This window comes from Bubalus kerabau, chromosome 1 (genome assembly GCF_029407905.1).
Source record: "Bubalus kerabau isolate K-KA32 ecotype Philippines breed swamp buffalo chromosome 1, PCC_UOA_SB_1v2, whole genome shotgun sequence".
Lineage (NCBI taxonomy): Eukaryota > Metazoa > Chordata > Mammalia > Artiodactyla > Bovidae > Bubalus > Bubalus kerabau.
Genome location: NC_073624.1, coordinates 113,143,320 through 113,161,708, shown reverse-complemented (window position 1 = coordinate 113,161,708; position 18,389 = coordinate 113,143,320). Strand labels below are relative to the sequence as shown.

Sequence of the window (18,389 nt, the reverse complement as noted above, 5' to 3'; positions counted from 1 at the left end):
CAACTCTTCACATGAGGTGGCCAAAGTACTGGAGTTTCAGCTTTAGCATCAGTCCTTCCAAAGAAATCCCAGGGCTGGTCTCCTTTAGAATGGACTGGTTGGATCGCCTTGCAGTCCAAGGGACTCTCAAGAGTCTTCTCCAACACCACAGTTTAAAAGCATCAATTCTTTGGCACTCAGTTTTCTTCACAGTCCAACTCTCACATCCATACATGCTGCTGCTGCTAAGTCGCTTCAGTCGTGTCCGACTCTGTGCCAACCCCATAGACGGCAGCCCACCAGGCTTCCCTGTCCCTGGGATTCTCCAGGCAAGAACACTGGAGTGGGTTGCCATTTCCTTCTCCAATGCGTGAAAGTAAAAAGTGAAAGTGAAGTCGCTCAGTCGTGTCCGACTCTTAGCGACCCCATGGACTGCAGCCAACCAGGCTCCTCCGTCCATGGATTCTCCAGGCAAAAGTACTGGAGTGGGGTGCCACTGCCTTCTCCGTACATGACCACAGGAAAAACCATAGCCTTGACTAGACGGACCTTTGTTGGCAAAGTAATGTCTCTGCTTTTCAAAATGCTATCTAGGTTGGTCATAACTTTTCTTCCAAGGAGTAAGTGTCTTTTAATTTCATGGCTGCAGTCGCCATCTACAGTGATTTTGGAGCCCCCAAAAATAAAGTCTGACACTGTTTCCACTGTTTCCCCATCTATTTCCCATGAAGTGATGGGACCGGATGCCATGATCTTCGTTTTCTGAATGTTGAGCTTTAAGCCAACTTTTTCACTCTCTTCTTTCACTTTCATCAAGAGGCTTTTTACCTCCTCTTCACTTTCTGCCATAAGGGTGGTTTTAGCACCTCCCTATAAATAATGGCTAAAAACTGAACTCACTATAGAAGGGATAATATTTCCCAACAAAACAAGTACAAACTCTTTTGGTCTGTATCTCTTTGAAATTACTTCCATCATTATCATACTTTGGTCTACTACTTCTGTCACATTCAAAAAAAGATGTATCTTTTCTTTTAAAAAGTCTAGTAAAGTTTGTTTTATCCTAAGTAAATTAAGATTAAAAATAAAGAATGTAAAATTTACTTCTTAGATTTAGATAATACTAATAAAGCAGAAACTGAAAAGAATAAAAAAGATTTTTAGCTTTTACTTATTTAAGTATATGTCTACTTCTTAATTGTTTTATTTATGGAACAAGAGTATGTCTGATTAAATTTAACACAAGATTTCTAAGGTAAATATATCTTCACATTTTCTTCAATTCTTACACATTTTGGTTTACAAATGACTAACATAAAAATGTTGGAGAAGGAAATGGAAACCCACTCCAGTGTTCTTGCCTGGAGAACCCCAGAAACGGGGAGGTCTGGTGGGCTGACATCTATGGGGTTGCACAGAGTCAGACATGACTGAAGCGACTTAGCAGCAGCAGCAGCAACATAAAAATAACACAGGCATAGCAAAATATACATTCTTTTCTAGCTTGCAAGATGATCAAGATAAACCAAACTCAGGGTCATAAAACCCACCGTCACAAATTTAAAAGATTAGAAATCATATTGTGCCTGGTCTTAGAGCACAATAGAATTAGACAAGAACTAATAACAGAAAGATAACTGGAAAACTCCCGAATAACATGGAGATTAAACAATGCACTTCTAAATAACACATGGGTCAAAGAAGAAATCTCAAGAGAAATTTTAAAGTATTTTGAACAAAACAAAAAAAACTTACAACTTTTCATCTGTGGAATGCAGTGAAAGTAGTGCTTAGAAAGGAACGTGTACACTGAACACATGTAAGATCTAAAATCAATACTCTTAAGTTTCTACCCTAGGAAACTAGGAAAGAAAGAGCATTTTAAATCCAAAATAAGCAGATAAAAGAATAACAAGAACTAGAGCAGAAATTAATGAAACTGAAAACAAGAAACCAATAAAGAATAATCAAAGAACCAATAACTATTTCTTTAAAAATATCAACAAAACCAATAGGCCTCTAGCCAAGCTAAGAAAAAGAGAGGACACAGACTACCAACCGAAATGAAAGAGGGAGTATCACTGAAGATTCCATGGACATGCAAATAATAATAAAGTAATACTCTGACCACAAATTTGATAACCTCGATGAAACAGATCAATTGCTTGGAAGCTACAATCTGCCAAAATTCACACAAGAAACAAATAATTTCAATAGGCTGGTATGTATTAAAGAAATGGAATCAATAATTAATAACTTTGCAAAACAGAAAGTATCAGGCCCAGATGGCTTCACTAGTGAATCCATCCAAAATCTAAGGAAGAAATTATACAGATTACTAAAATCTCTTTCAGAAGTAAAAATAACAGGAATACATTTTAATTTATGAGGCCAGCATTACTCTAATACCAAAATCAGACAGATATCATAAGAAAACTAAAAAATAAAGATTAAGATCTCTCATGAACACTGACACAAAAATCCTTAACAAAATATTTGCACATCGAATTTGAGAATGTATAGAAAAAAATTATCCACCAAAAATGAAATGGCATTTATTCAAGGCTGATTCTGTTTTAAAAAAAAAACACACACAATTATGTAATCTATTGCAGTAACAGGCTAAAGAAGGATCACATGTCACACAGACACAGAAAAAGCATTTGACAAAATCTAACATCTATATGGCTTCCCTGGTAGCTTGGACGGTAAAGCGTCTGCCTACAATGCGGGAGACCCGGGTTCGATCCCTGGGTCGGGAAGATCCCCTGGAGAAGGAAATGGCAACCCACTCCAGTATTCATGCCTGGAAAATCCCAAGGACCGAGGAGCCTATAACATCTATATACAATTAAAAAAAAAAAAAAAAAAAGTACAACTAAGCACAGAAAGGAATTTCCTAAACCTGATCAAGAATATCTACACACACACACAAACCTACATCATACCTAGTGGTGAGACACTCAAAGCTTTCCTGCTATGATCAACAACAAGGCAAGAATGTCTCCCTTCACCAACTCCTTTTCAGTATCTTACTGGAAGTCTAGGTAATACAATAAGAAAAGAAAAGGAAATAAAAGGTATACAGACGGGGAAGGAAGAGATAAAACTGCCTTTGTTCACAGATGATATGATCACCTATGCAGAAAATGTGAAAGGACCAACACAAAAAAATTCCTGAAATGAGTAAGCAATTACAGCTAGTCTGCAAGACATAAGGGTAATACACAAAAGTCAATCCCTTTCCTACACACTAGAAATGAACAAGTGAGATTTGAAATTTAAAACAACAGATTTACATTAGCTCTCTACAAAATGAGATACTTCTGTATAAATCTAACAAAATGTATAACATCTATATGAGGAAAAGAACAAAAACTGATGAAAGACACCAAAGAAGAACCAAGTAAATGGAGAAACCAGTTAGTGGACAGGAAGAGTCAATGTTGGTACGTGCCACTTCTTCCCAACTTTGATTTCCCATTGATCTCTTGGCTCAATGCAAGCCCAATCAAAATCCTAACAAGCTATTTTTTGGTACTGACAAACTAATTCTAAAGTTTACATGGAGAGGCCAGATCCAGAATAGGCAACACAATATTAATTAACAAAGTTGGAGGGCTAACACCACCCAACTTAAGACTTAGTTTGAAGCTATAGTAATCATGACAGTGCAGTACTGGTAAAAGAAGAGACAAACTGAGCAATGGAACAGCAACAGAAGCGGAAAGAGACTCACATAAATAAGCCACAACTCTTTGACAAGGGGTACAGGCAATATAATGGAAAAAAACTGTCTTTTCAACAAATGGAAAACAACTGGACATGTGCATGCAATGAAAAATAAAACGAAGAACTCATACCCTTAACAAAAGTTAACTCAAAATGGATCAAAACGTAAATGAAAAATGCAAAACTATTAATATATAATCTTATAGAAGACAACTAACATAGGAGAAAATGTAGAAGACTCTGGGTATGCTGATGACTTCTTAGGTAAAACATCAAAGGCACAATCCATGAAAAACAGTTGATAGTTGTTGCTGTTTAGTCACTAAGTCGTATCTGATTCTTTTGCAACCCCTTGGACTGTAGTCCACCAGGCTCCTCTATCCAATGGATTTCCGAGGCAAGAATACTGGAGTGGGTTGCCTTTTCCTTCTCCAGGAGACCTTCCTGACCCAGGGATCAAATCTTTGTCTCATGCACTGGCAGGCAGATTCTTTACCACTGAGCCACCTGGGAAGCCATGACTGATAGCTGAACTTCATTAAAATTTTAAATATCTCTGCTCTGTGAAAGACAATGTTAAAAGAACAAGACAAGCCAGCCTGGAAGAAAATATTTACAAAAGGATGTATCTGATAAAGAACTATTATCCAAAATATACAGAGAATTCTACAATTTAACAATAACAAACCACCAGACTGAAAAATGAGCCAAAGAACTTAATAGACACCTCATCAGAAAACAAGATATACAGATGGTGAAATAGCATATAGGAAGATGTTCCATATCATCTGTAATCAGGGAAATGCAAATTAAAATCAGATACTGCTACACACACATTAAAATGACTAAAATCAGGATCAACACTAGTGAGGATATAGAGCAACATTAACTCTTATTCACTGCTGGTTGGAATGTAAACTGGTACAGCTGCTTCTGAACCAGTTTGGTGGTTTTCTTATAAAACTAAATATACTCTTACCATGGATCATGCTCCTTGTTATTAATCTAAAGGAGCTGAAAACATATGTCTACACAAAAACCTATGCATGGATGTTTATAGCTTTGTTTATAACTGCCAAAACTTGAGAGCAAGTGGATAAATAAACTGTGGGATATCCAGAAAATGGAATATTATTCACCACATAAAAAGAAATGGGCTATTAAACCATGAAACAATATGGAGAAAATTTAAATTGTATATTATTAAGTGAAAGAAGCCAAGCTGAGAAGGCTATATACTGTTTGGTTTCAATTATATGACTCTGTGGCAAAGGCAAAACTATGGAGCATAAAAAGATCAGAAACTAAAATGATACCATAGTATCATACCATAGTATCATTTTACATAGTGATGGAGACATGGCATTACACATTAGCTCGGCCGAGAGGAGCCACCCCACGTTTGAGGTCAGAGGCAGAAGCCGGGAGGGCCCCATGCCCGAAGGGCAGCGGCCAAGAGGAGTTACCCCATGTCCGAGGTCAGGGGCAGCGGCCGAGAGTACCAGACTGCGACGGCACAGGAACAGCCGAGAGGAGCTACCCCGCGTCCGAGGTCAGGGGGAGCGGCCGAGAGGAGATACACCACGTCCAAGGTCAGGGGTGGCGACAAGAGGAGTTACCCCGCATCCGAGGTCAGGGGTGGCGGCCGGGAGGAGCTACCCCACGCCCCCACGCCCCAAGGCCAGGGGCAGCGGCCGGGAGAAGCAACCCACGCCCGAGGCCAGGGGTGGCGACGAGAGGAGTTACCCCACGTCCGAGGTCAGGGGCGGTGAGCCGGAGATACCCCACACCCCTAAGCCCGAGGCCAGGAGCGACAGGCGGGAAGAGCTACCTCACGCCCCTAAGCCCGAGGCCAGGGGCGGTGGCCGGGAAGACCAATCCCACGTCCAAGGAGCCGTGGCTGCGTGGGCGCAGGAGGGCCTAGAGGAGCTATCCCACATTGAAGGTCAGGAAGGGCAGCGGTGAGGAGATACCCCTCGTCCAAGGTAAGGAGCAACGGCTGCGCATTGCTGGAGCAGCCGTGAAGAGATAGCCCACGTCCAAGGTAAGAGAAACCCAAGTAAGACGGTAAGTGTTGCAAGAGGGCATCAGAGGGCAAACACACTGAAACCATACTCACAGAAAACTAGTCAATCTAATCACACTAGGACCACAGCCTTGTCTAACTCAATGAATCTAGGCCATGCCCGTGGGGCAAAGCAAGATGGGCGGGTCATGGTAGAGAGATTTGACAGAATGTGGTCCACTGGAGAAGGGAATGGCAAACCACTTCAGTATTCTTGCCCTGCGAACCCCATGAACAGTATGAAAAGGCAAAATGATAGGATACTGAAAGAGAAACTCCCCAGGTCGGTAGGTGCCCAATATGCTACTGGAGATCAGTGGAGAAATAACTCCAGAAAGAATGAAGGGATGGAGCCAAAGCAAAAACAATACACAGTTGTGGATGTGACTGGTGATAGAAGCAATGTCCGATGCTGTAAAGAGCAATATTGCATAGGAACCTGGAATGTCAGGTCCATGAATCAAGGTAAATTGGAAGTGGTCAAACAAGAGATGGCAAGAGTGAATATCAACATTCTAGGAATCAGCGAACTGAAATGGACTGGAATGGGTGAATTTAACTCAGATGACCATTATATCTACTACTGCGGGCAGGAATCCCTCAGAAGAAATGGAATAGCCATCATGGTCAACAAAAGAGTTCGAAATGCAGTACTGGGAATGCAATCTCAAAAATGACAGAATAATCTCTGTTCGTTTCCAAGGCAAACCATTCAATATCACAGTAATCCAAGTCTATGCCCCAACCAGTCACGCTGAAGAAGCTGAAGTTGAACGGTTCTATGAAGACCCACAAGACCTTTTAGAACTAACACCCAAAAAAGATGTCCTTTTCATTATAGGGGACTGGAATGCAAAAGTAGGAAGTCAAGAAACACCTGGAGTAACAGGCAAATTTGGCCTTGGAATACGGAATGAAGCAGGGCAAAGGCTAATAGAGTTTTGCCAAGAAAATGCACTGGTCATAGCAAACATCCTCTTCCAACAACACAAGAGAAGACTCTACACATGGACATCACCAGATGGTCAACACTGAAATCAGATTGATTATATTCTTTGCAGCCAAAGATGGAGAAACTCTATACAGTCAACCAAAACAAGACCAGGAGCTGACTGTGGCTCAGACCATGAACTCCTTATTGCCAAATTCAGACTTAATTGAAGAAAGTAGGGAAAACCACTAGACCATTCAGGTATGACCTAAATCAAATCCCTTATGAGATTATACAGTGGAAGTGAGACATAGATTTAAGGGCCTAGATCTGATAGATAGAGTGCCTGATGAACTATGGAATGAGGTTCGTGACATTGTACAGGAGACAGGGATCAAGACCATTCCCATTGAAAAGAAATGCAAAAAAGCAAAATGGCTGTCTGGGGAGGCCTTACAAATAGCTGTGAAAAGAAGAGAAGCAAAAAGCAAAGGAGAAAAGGAAAGATATAAACATCTGAATGCAGAGTTCCACAGAATAGCAAGAAGAGATAAGAAAGGCTTCTTCGGCGATCAATGCAAAGAAATAGAGGAAAACAACAGAATGGGAAAGACTAGGGATCTCTTCAAGAAAATCAGAGATAACAAAGGAACATTTCATGCAAAGATGAGCTCGATAAAGGACAGAAATGGTATGGACCTAACAGAAGCAGAAGATACTAAGAAGAGGTGGGAAGAATACACAGAAGAACTGTACAAAAAAGATCTTCACGACCCAGACAATCACAATGGTGTGATCACTGACCTCGAGTCAGACATCCTGGAATGTGAAGTCAAGTGGGCCTTAGAAAGCATCACTACGAACAAAGCTAGTGGAGGTCATGGAATTCCAGTTGAGCTATTCCAAATCCTGAAAGATGATGCTGTGAAAGTGCTGCACTCAGTATGCTAGCAAATTTGGAAAACTCAGCAGTGGCCACAGGACTGGAAAAGGTCAGTTTTCATTCCAATCCCAAAGAAAGGCAATGCCAAAGAATGCTCAAACTACCGCACAATTGCACTCATCTCACACGCTAGTAAAGCAATGCTCAAAATTCTCCAAGCCAGGCTTCAGCAATATGTGAACCGTGAACTTCCTGATGTTCAAGCTGGTTTTAGAAAAGGCAGAGGAACCAGAGATCAAATTGCCAACATCCGCTGGATCATAGAAAAAGCAAGAGAGTTCCAGAAAAACATCTATTTCTGCTTTATTGACTATGCCAAAGCCTTTGACTGTATGGATCACAATAAACTGTGGAAAATTCTGAAAGAGATGGGAATACCAGACCACCTGATCTACCTCTTGAGAAATCTGTATGCAGGTCAGGAAGCAACAGTTAGAACTGGACATGGAACAACAGACTGGTTCCAAATAGGAAAAGGAGTTCGTCAAGGCTGTATATTGTCACCCTGTTTATTTAACTTATATGCAGAGTACATCATGAGAAACACTGGACTGGAAGAAGCACAAGCTGGAATCAAGATTGCCGGGAGAAATATCAAGAACCTCAGATATGCAGACGACACCACCCTTATGGCAGAAAGTGAAAAGGAACTCAAAAGCCTCTTGATGAAAGTGAAAGTGGAGAGTGAAAAAGTTGGCTTAAACCTCAACATTCAGAAAATGAAGATCATGGCATCCGGCCCACCACTTCATGGGAAATAGATGGGGAAACAGTGGAAACAGTGTCAGACTTTATTTTTCTGGGCTCCAAAATCACTGCAGATGGTGACTGCAGCCATGAAATTAAAAGACGCTTACTCCTTGGAAGGAAAGTTATGACCAACCTAGATAGCATATTCAAAAGCAGAGACATTACTTTGCCAACAAAGGTCCGTCTAGTCAAGGCTATGGTTTTTCCTGTGGTCATGTATGGATGTGAGAGTTGGACTGTGAAGAAGGCTGAGGGCCGAAGAATTGATGCTTTTGAATTGTGGTGTTGGAGAAGACTCTTGAGGGTCCCTTGGACTGCAAGGAGATCCAACCAGTCCATTCTGAAGGCGATCAGCCCTGGGTGTTCTTTGGAAGGAATGATGCTAAAGCTGAAACTCCAGTACTTTGGCCACCTCATGCGAAGAGTTGACTCATTGGAAAAGACTCTGATGCTGGGAGGGATTGGGGGCAGGAGGAGAAGGGGACGGCAGAGGATGAGATGGCTGGATGGCATCACTGACTCGATGGACGTGAGTCTGAGTGAACTCCGGAAGTTGGTGATGGACAGGGAGGCCTGGTGTGCTGCGATTCATGGGGTCACAAAGAGTCGGACACGACTGAGCGACTGATCTGATCTGATCTGACAGAAGGTACACCACCAAGAGAGAACCATATAAACTAGGGACTTTGGTTACAATGTGTCAGTGTAAGTTCATCAACTGTAACAGATACACCTCCCTGTAGGAAGGAGGCTATCCACGTGTGAGGACAGGTTTAGATGGGAAACCTGTGTACCTTTTCCTCAATTTTGCTCTAAAAAGTTAGAGCAAAAGTTTAAAAAAAAAACAACAAACGCATATGTACCATGGTACTTGAATTAGTCGATATCCTGTTCATAAAGGAGGCCACTTATCATGAACCTGGGTGTGATGATAACAATGTCAAAATGAAATTCAGGCTTCTAAATATTTACTTCTATGTTTTATTCTTACTTTGTCATGGGTTAGAAACAAACAGTTCAAGGACCACACTTTGAACAGCATTAAAAGAATGTTTAAACTCAAGACTTAAAAGAGGAATAAGAATGTGCAAATATGAAAGAGTATGTGGCCTATGAGAAACAGAAAAATCCAATATGGCTAAAGCATGAAATGTAAACATAGGAGTGATAAGATATGACACTGGAAAAGCAAGCAGGAGACTGAAAACTATTTTAAGAAGAATTTCAATGAATGGTTTCTAAATTTATTCACTATATACACATTAGTATGTATATTTATCTGTTTTATATTATGATTTATACTATTATATGTGATTATAATATATTCATATATAATTATACAAATATATATGTAAATTAAATACTATGATTTAGAACATGGTATTATTAAAATATTATTACTGTATCACAAAAAATAGAACATAAAGGGATGAAAAGAATTTTAAGTGTACATTTTAACTATGGTGTAAGTTTTCTTTGTTTTCACAAAAACTGACTATAATGTTCTTAATGAAAGTATAATTTGAAGATGCTTCTTTACTTCTGAGGAACTTATTTTAACTTATGAAATATAAAGATTCGAAGGTACAGTTCTAAGATGAGCATGCATTTTTTATTTTTAATGGCTATAACAGAAAGAGATGCCTCACAGAGTTTTTAAATTTTTCACTTAAAAATCCAAAGCATCATAATAATTTTTTCTAATTTGTAAAAACACATCTGATTTTATGATTGCCGGGAGAAATATCAATAACCTCAGATGTGTAGATGACACCACCCTTATGGCAGAAAGTAAAGAGGAAGTAAAAAGCCTCTTGATGAAGGTGAAAGAGGAGAGTGAAAAAGTTGATTTAAAGCTCAACATTCAGAAAATGAAGATCATGGCATCTGGTCCCATCACTTCATGGCAAATGGATGGGGAAACAGTGGAAACAGTGTCAGACTTTATTTTCCTAGGCTCCCAAATCACTGCAGATGGTGACTGCAGCCATGAAATTAAAAGACGCTTACTCCTTGGAAGGAAAGTTATGACCAACCTAGACAGCATATTGAAAAGAAGAGACATTACTTTGCCAACAAGGTCTGTCTAGTCAAGGCTATGGTTTTTCCAGTGGTCATGTATGGATGTGAAGAAAGCTGAGCACTGAAGAATTGATGCTTTTGAACTGTGGTGTTGGAGAAGACTCTTGAGAGTCCCTTAGACTGCAAGGAGATCCAATTGGTCCATTCTAAAGGAGATCAGCCCTGGGAATTCTTTGGAAGGACTGATGCTAAAGCTGAAACTCCAGTACTTTGGCTGCCTCACGCAAAGAGCTGACTCACTGGAAAAGACCCTGATGCTGGGAGGGATTGGGGCCAGGAGGAAAAGGGAACAACAGAGGATGAGATGGCTGGATGGCATGCATCACCAACTCGATGGACCTGAGTTTGAGTGAACTCCGGGAGTTGGGGATGGACAGGGAGGCCTGGCGTGCTGCAATTCATGGGGTCGCAAAGAGGGGGACACGACTGAGCGACTGAAGTGAACTGAACTGAATTGAAATCTAGGGCTTCCCTGGTGGCTCAGATGGTAAAGCGTCTGCCTGCAATGCAGGAGACCTGGGCTCGATCCCTGGGTCAGGAAGATCCCCTGGAGAAGGAAATGGCAGCCCACTCCAGTACTCTTGCCTGGAAAATCCCATGGACAGAGGAGCCTAGTAGGCTACAGTCCATAGGGTCACAAAGAGTAGGACAAACTGAGCAACATCCCATTCACTTTCACTGAAATCTAAGCTTCACAAGTTTGCTTTTGAACATGCTGAGTTTAAGATGCTTCTATGATATCTAAAAATAGGTATTTTAAAGTTGTTGGTTATATAGGAACGGAGCTAATGATTTGGAATCATCAGCATAGGTATATGTAATAACTGAAGTCATCAGAGTGAAAAAAATTTCTAGTACAAATAAACAGAACAAAAATAATAAGACAAAGTGCTGAGTAACACCAACACATAAAGAATAAGTACAGGAAAGGAAGAAATACAAATAAAACTGGGAAATACCAGCAGAGCAGTAGAAAGAAAATCAAGAGAGTAAGGTTATCACCTAAGTTGCAGCATACATAAAAGAGAACTAGAATCATTTTAAAGGCCTCTTTTCACTTAAAAGTCCACACCTGCATCAACCACATGATTATTCAAATACAAACTACAATGCTGACAACTACAAATAAAAACCTAAACATGTGGATATACCCTAATATGTTTGTATTTGCTTGATGTACATACAAGCTTAAAATAAGATTTCAAAAAGTTTAATCTATTAATTAAAAATCCTTCTTACTGCTTTATACAAATGATAATATACAAATTCAAAACAAGGAATATTACTGAAAAAAAAATCAGTGATTTGTCCCTACTATGTATTATGTTTGTAAAGAATACTGTCATAATTGTGAATAATTGTGTTACTAGCTCTTATTGCCAAATTTAGCTCTGTTTATTTTAAAAACAGAAATGTTTTAACCTATTTTCAGGGCTAGATATGTACAGTGCACAATACCCAGAATAAAAGATTGTTTTATTAACTCCAAAAAGATTGCAACGTTCTACTCAGGAATGTTAACACAAGTCTCTAACTAATACACCTCCAAAAAGAATCCTCCTCTGCCCTTAGTTACAAAGTTATTAACCGAAATGTTCAGAAAAGGAACAAGAATAAACAGTATTATCAAGGATAAACACCACTGTTTACTGAAAATTTTTCCCCTCTGGGAATTTTCATATCTTCTGTGGGAAGAATAGAAGGTGTTGTGTTGGGGGATAAACATTGTTATTCTAAAACTACCATGAGGACAAGACTGGCAGCACCATGAGACTACAACTAGAGGAATTTTATGCTAAAATAAGATATTTTAATTTCTCCTTCATATTTGAATGAGATCCTTGCTGGGTACAGTAATCTGGGCTGTAGGTTATTTTCTTTCATCACTTTAAGTATGTCTTGCCATTCCCTCCTGGCCTGAAGAGTTTCTATTGAAAGATCAGCTGTTATCCTTATGGGAATCCCCTTGTGTGATATTTATTGTATTTCCCCTGCTGCTTTTAATATTTGTTCTTTGTGTTTGATCTTTGTTAATTTGATTAATATGTGTCTTGGGGTGTTTCACCTTGGGTTTATCCTGTTTGGGACTCTCTGGGTTTCTTGGACTTGGGTGATTATTTCCTTCCCCATTTTAGGGAAGTTTTCAACTATTATTTCCTCAAGTATTTTCTCATGGTCTTTCTTTTTGTCTTCTTTTTCTGGGACTCCTATGATTCAAATGTTGGAGCGTTTAATATTGTCCTGGAGGTCTATGAGATTGTCCTCATTTCTTTTAATTGGTTTTTCTTTTTTCCTCTCTGATTCATTTATTTCTACCATTCTATCTTCTAATTCACTAATCCTATCTTCTGCCTCTGTTATTCTACTATTTGTTGCCTCCAGAGTGTTTTTGATCTCATTTATTGCATTATTCATTATATATTGACTCTCTTTTATTTCTTCTAGGTCTTTATTAAACCTTTCTTGCATCTTCTCAATCTTTGTCTCCAGGCTATTTATCTGTGATTCCATTTTGATTTCAAGATTTTGGATCATTTTCACTATCATTATTCGGAATTCTTTATCAGGTAGATTCCCTATCTCTTCCTCTTTTGTTTGGTTTGGTGGGCATTTATCCTGTTCCTTTACCTGCTGAGTATTCCTCTGTCTCTTCATCCTGTTTATATTGCTGCATTTGGGGTGTCCTTTCTGTATTCTGGCAGTTTGTGGAGTTCTCTTTATTGTGGAGTTTCCTCACTGTGGGTGGGTTTGTACAGGTGGCTTGTCAAGGTTTCTTGGTTAGGGAAGCCTGTGTCGGTGTTCTGGTGGGTGGAGCTGGATTTCTTCTCTCTGGAGTGCAATGAAGTGTCCATTAATGAGTTATGAGATGTTTATGGTTTTGTAGTAACTTTGGACAGCCTGTATATTGGAGCTCAGGGCTGTGTTCCTATGTTGCTGGAGAATTTGCATGGTATATCTTGCTTTGGAACTTGTTGGCCCTTGTGTGGGCCAACAATAAAATAAGATACTTTAAAGTTTCACAATTAGAAGTAACACAAGACTCCTGAATAAAATCCTCCTTTTAGAAAGCATATCAAATATTCAGGAGTACTGGATAAACTGTAAGATCCTTAATTAAATAACCAACAAGCACCAGCCTGACCTCTGCATTCTCAATATGCTCACTGCCTGACTGTACTCCACCACTGCAGTCCCTGTCCCAAACAGCCCCACCCGCTGGGTAGGCTTTCTCTCTCCCTTTAAACACACACACATAAACAGAGCGACAATTGAATACAAAAGTCATTTCTCAGACTCTATGAGAGTTATGATACATATTCACTGTGGGAAACAGATAACATGATCAATCTCTCCAGTAACCCCAATAACCCAGAGACACAGATGTTATAAAAGTGAAAGTCGCTCAGTCCTGTCCAACTCTTTGCGACCCCATGAACTATACAGTCCATGGAATTCTCCAGGTCAGACTACCGGAGTGGGTATCCTTTCGGAGTGGGTAGCCTTTCCCTTCTCCAGCGGATCTTCCCAACCAAGGGATCGAACCCAGGTCTCCTGTATTGCAGGTGGATTCTTTACCAGCTGAGCCACAATTCCACAATATATCAATTATTAGTAGTTCATAACCTTTTTGGATTGCAGATCCCTTTGAAAATCTGATGAAAAATATAGCTCTTCTCCGAAATAAGCATGATATTCTTTTACATAGAAATTTAGCAGCTTGTCAATAGAGTTCAAGTTTAGAACACTTTATATGAGACACTGTTTTATTATCATACCCTTTGTTATATGCTCTCCCTACTTGTTTAATATAAATAGGTAATAATTTTCCGATAATTATTAATTCTTATAGGTAATGTTTTCTACAATATCAGTTTAATGTCCATATTGTAACTTTACATTAATATATTACAGCATATACGCTATTTCATTGTTATAAATTTAAGTTTTTCTGTTAGGGGCTATCATACATGTTCTTTTCTTATATGTTAAATACAGTAAATTATCTTAAAGAGATCACTATAAACTTAACCAAGGAAACATTCTATTACAAAAATTACACATTGGGGAGAAAAAAACCCCACAAATACATGACCACCAGTCCACCCTTCCTAAACCTTAAGTTTCAGAAACTTTATGACCCCCACCTCCAAATAATTTTCCAAAGTTATTGAAACATAGTTGTTTTTTTAAAACAATATTTATATCCTTGGCTGTGTTGGGTCTTACTTGCAGCACACAGGGATCTGCACCCTCTGCTGTGGCATGCGGAGCCTTTAGCTGCAGCATACAAACTCTTAGTTGTGGCATGTGGGATCTAGTTCCCTGATCAGGGATCGGACCTGCACTGGGAGCGCAAAGCCTCAAGCACTAGATCACCAGGGAAGCCCCATTTAAACATGCTTTATAAAAAGGAGTTCAGTGAATATTTAAGAAATGTTCTACGTAAATGAGTTGATTCAATAAATAGGGCATAACTAGAGTCACTGCTTAACAAATTCAATGCATCCTTGATAACTGTAAGAAAAAATTAATATTTAATTCATAATTTATAAGAACACACAAACTGATCTTGTGGATGGCTGTATCCTCTAATGACTTTTTAAGTTTGTGTAGCCATATGTGTAAGTTATTTGGTTTACTGAAAATATTTTCTAACATATAATGCCAAATATCCATCCTTTAGCCCATTCCTCCTTTTTTTCATCCCCATTAATCAGCAGACACCCTCTCCAAGAAATATACATTCTCCAATCTTTGTTGCAACTTGTTGACAGATTAATGAATGTAATTAACTGTTGATATACAATACAACAAATTCCTCTAGATAAGGCATTAATAAGTTCAGATCTAGATTTTGTTTGTTTTTTATCTTGTGTCTGAGTTGCAGTGAGTTTGTGAATAATAATTAGTAACCTAAAAAAAATTTTTTAGTAGTACTAAACATAGCTAAACCTTTGAGAGTTGAAAAGTAACAAACCACATGTTCTAGGCTATGAAAATAAAAGAAGCAACAAGTGTACGAACAGGTCACAAGTAAAATAATGGTCTAAAAAGCTTGAAAATAAAAACATACACCCTGTGAAATCAATTGTCTTCCTGATTTAACACAATGATAAATGGTAAATAAATGATCAATGGTAAATAAAGCTTTTGATGAAGATTTGTAAGGAAATTATTCCCCTAATGACCCTAACTAAAGAATGCAAATCTGAAAAGTGCCAATTATAATTTAAGGTGTATCATGCGAAGAGTTGACTCATTGGAAAAGACTCAGATGCTGGGAGGGATTGGGGGCAGGAGGAGAAAGGGAAGACAGAGGATGAGATGGCTGGATGGCATCACCGACTTAATGGACATGAGTTTGGGTGAACTCCGGGAGTTGGTGATGGACAGGGAGGCCTGGCATGCTGCGATTCATGGGGTTGCAAAGAGTCGGACATGACTGAGTGAATGAACTGAACTGAACTGACTTAAGAACTTAATGTGTATGAATGATACAACAAATGTGGTAAGTTACTGAAGTTCATTTTTATTTCCCAAAACAAAAACTGATAAAAATACTTTGGCTTGAGAATGTGGCCTGCAAATGGGCCAAATCAAAGCTTTTTGATTGACAATGCTTGCTAGTAAACAAAAAAAGATTCTTTCCAGTTTAAACTAGTCATGCTAAGTAAAAATTACCAAACAATGTTTACATGTTAGAAGTTTAAAGGAATCACAGGTTTCATTATACCTATATAAAAATTACTCAGAAATTAAAATAAAAAGCAGCAGCAGTGCCAAATATGTCAGATTTACTTAGTCCTTGATTACCTTAGCCTTCTTAAACATTGTTTTATCAGTAAACATTTAAATCTTTTCTATTTAATAACTTAGTAATAAAATAACAGCTCTTCTTAATCAATATTTTATTTATATACACTATAATAACCACAACTTTTAACCATATATTTTAAACTTAACATAAAACAGAGGAAAACAGAGGTTTTATACATATAAATCTAAGTAGATGGTCTTGCACAGGCACGTGGGTTCTGGAGTCAGGCTGCCTGAGTTCAAATCTGGACTCATACTGACTAGTTTTGTAACCATAGTGAAATGATTCTACCTCTTTATCTCATTTCCCTCACCTACAAAGTAAATATTTTACCAACAGTACCTTCTTTATTAGATAACTGCAAGAATTGAATGAGATCTCCATAAAGTACCCTGGACATTATAAGACTTGATAAGATTTACCATTATACTATAATTATTAGCACAAGCATGATGACCACATCTTCTGCAACTTTATGGCTTCAACAGGGAAGGACACTACTACTTCAGCCATCTCTTGTTAAACAACTTCTCATACTTAATTCTGATCTTCATTGTGTACATAAGCACATACATTCAAACACATTTTCTGGTAAAAAGCATTATTCAGTGGTTTGAATGCTTGCGTCCCTCGAAATTCTTATGCTGAAACCCTAATGTCCAACGTAAGGGCACTGGGAGGTGAGGCTGCGGGAGGTGCCTAGGTCACAGAGTTGGAGCCCTTCTGCACGTGTATAAGCGCACTGCCACCGCAGAGCTCTCTAGCCCCTCCCACTACGTGAGGACACAGTGGCGAGCTGTTAAGTCTGCAACTGGCAGGCGGGCCTTCACCAACAGAATCGGACCAAATTACCCACTCTCTCCATCACATGAGGTCACAGTGAGCAGGCAGTTCTCTGAGAGTCAGGAAGAGAACCCTCACGAGAACCAAACCATGCTGGCACTCTGACTGATTCTGGACTTCACAGCCTCCAGAACTGTGAGAAAATAAATTTCTATTTTAGCCATCCTGTCTATGGCATTTTGTTATGGCATTCCAAGCTGACTAGTACAGGGTTTATACTTATCTTTTCAGTGTTTAAATACACAAGTGAAAATGACTCTAAGTTTCTTTTGCTAAGTTCATCAAACCTTTACAAATCCATGCTGTGTGCAGTTTTCAGACTGCAGAGTATGTGAGAATAAGTTGTGGTCTGCCTACAATGCAGTTTCTTTTTAAGAGGACAATTAAGGTTTCTGACATTACACTTATGTCTACAATATGTTCTTAGTCTTAACTTAAGGATTCTTACCTTTTGTATCTGCCTGAAACTGTTCTAGATGGCTCCTGTAAAGTAAAAATAACAACATATCAGTTTGGGTATGTGTAAAAGCACACACAATTCCAGGTTATATAAAACAATTGATAGAGAATGTTGGAACAATTACCATTACTTTTAAAAATTCACATTGCTGATCAAACAAAACAATATCCTACATTTGATTTTTCAGACAAAACCAATCACTGTTTAAAGATTATATCTTTAATTTGGAAACATTTTAAAAGCTTAGAAAAATATTTTAAAGGGTTATCATTCATCAACCAATCTAAACCTTTTTGGAAGTCGACCATTAAAAAACACAACATATCCCCCTTCTAGTGTTTTCTATGCCCTCAGTTTAAAAAAAAAAAGGAGGGAGGGGTACAATTCACCACAGACATATAATGATTAATGCTTATATTTTAAAATAGCTAAAAATAAAAGGTGAGAAAATATTTTTTATGCTGATTCTACCTCCCCCCAAAAAAGATAGCTGTAAGTTAATATTAAGCACTGGGGTGAGAAAACTATTGTTGTTGCTATTTAGTTGCTAAGTCATGTCCGACTCTTTCACAACCCCATGGACTATAGCCCACCAGGCTCCTCTGTCCATGGGATTTCCCAGCCAAGCATACTAGAGTGGGTTGCCATTTCCTTCTCCAAGGAATCGTCCCAACCCAGGGATCAAACCTGCATCTCTTGCTTGGCAGGCGGATTCTTTCCCACTGAGCCATCAGGGAAATGGGAAAACTATGTTGCCTTGCCACCAACAGGGCAGTCTTCTGTTGG

General features: G+C 38.9%; 1 protein-coding gene across 2 annotated transcripts in view; it reads right to left on the bottom strand.

Annotated features, from left to right (window-relative positions):
• PAWR (pro-apoptotic WT1 regulator) overlaps positions 1–18,389 on the bottom strand; it is a 129,240-nt gene that overhangs the window by 18,713 nt on the left and 92,138 nt on the right. For both annotated transcript variants that reach the window (XM_055587080.1, XM_055587085.1), the window contains exon 4: positions 17,592–17,626. In XM_055587080.1, the coding sequence (XP_055443055.1) occupies positions 17,592–17,626 (35 nt within the window). The remainder of the gene's footprint in view (positions 1–17,591; positions 17,627–18,389) is intronic.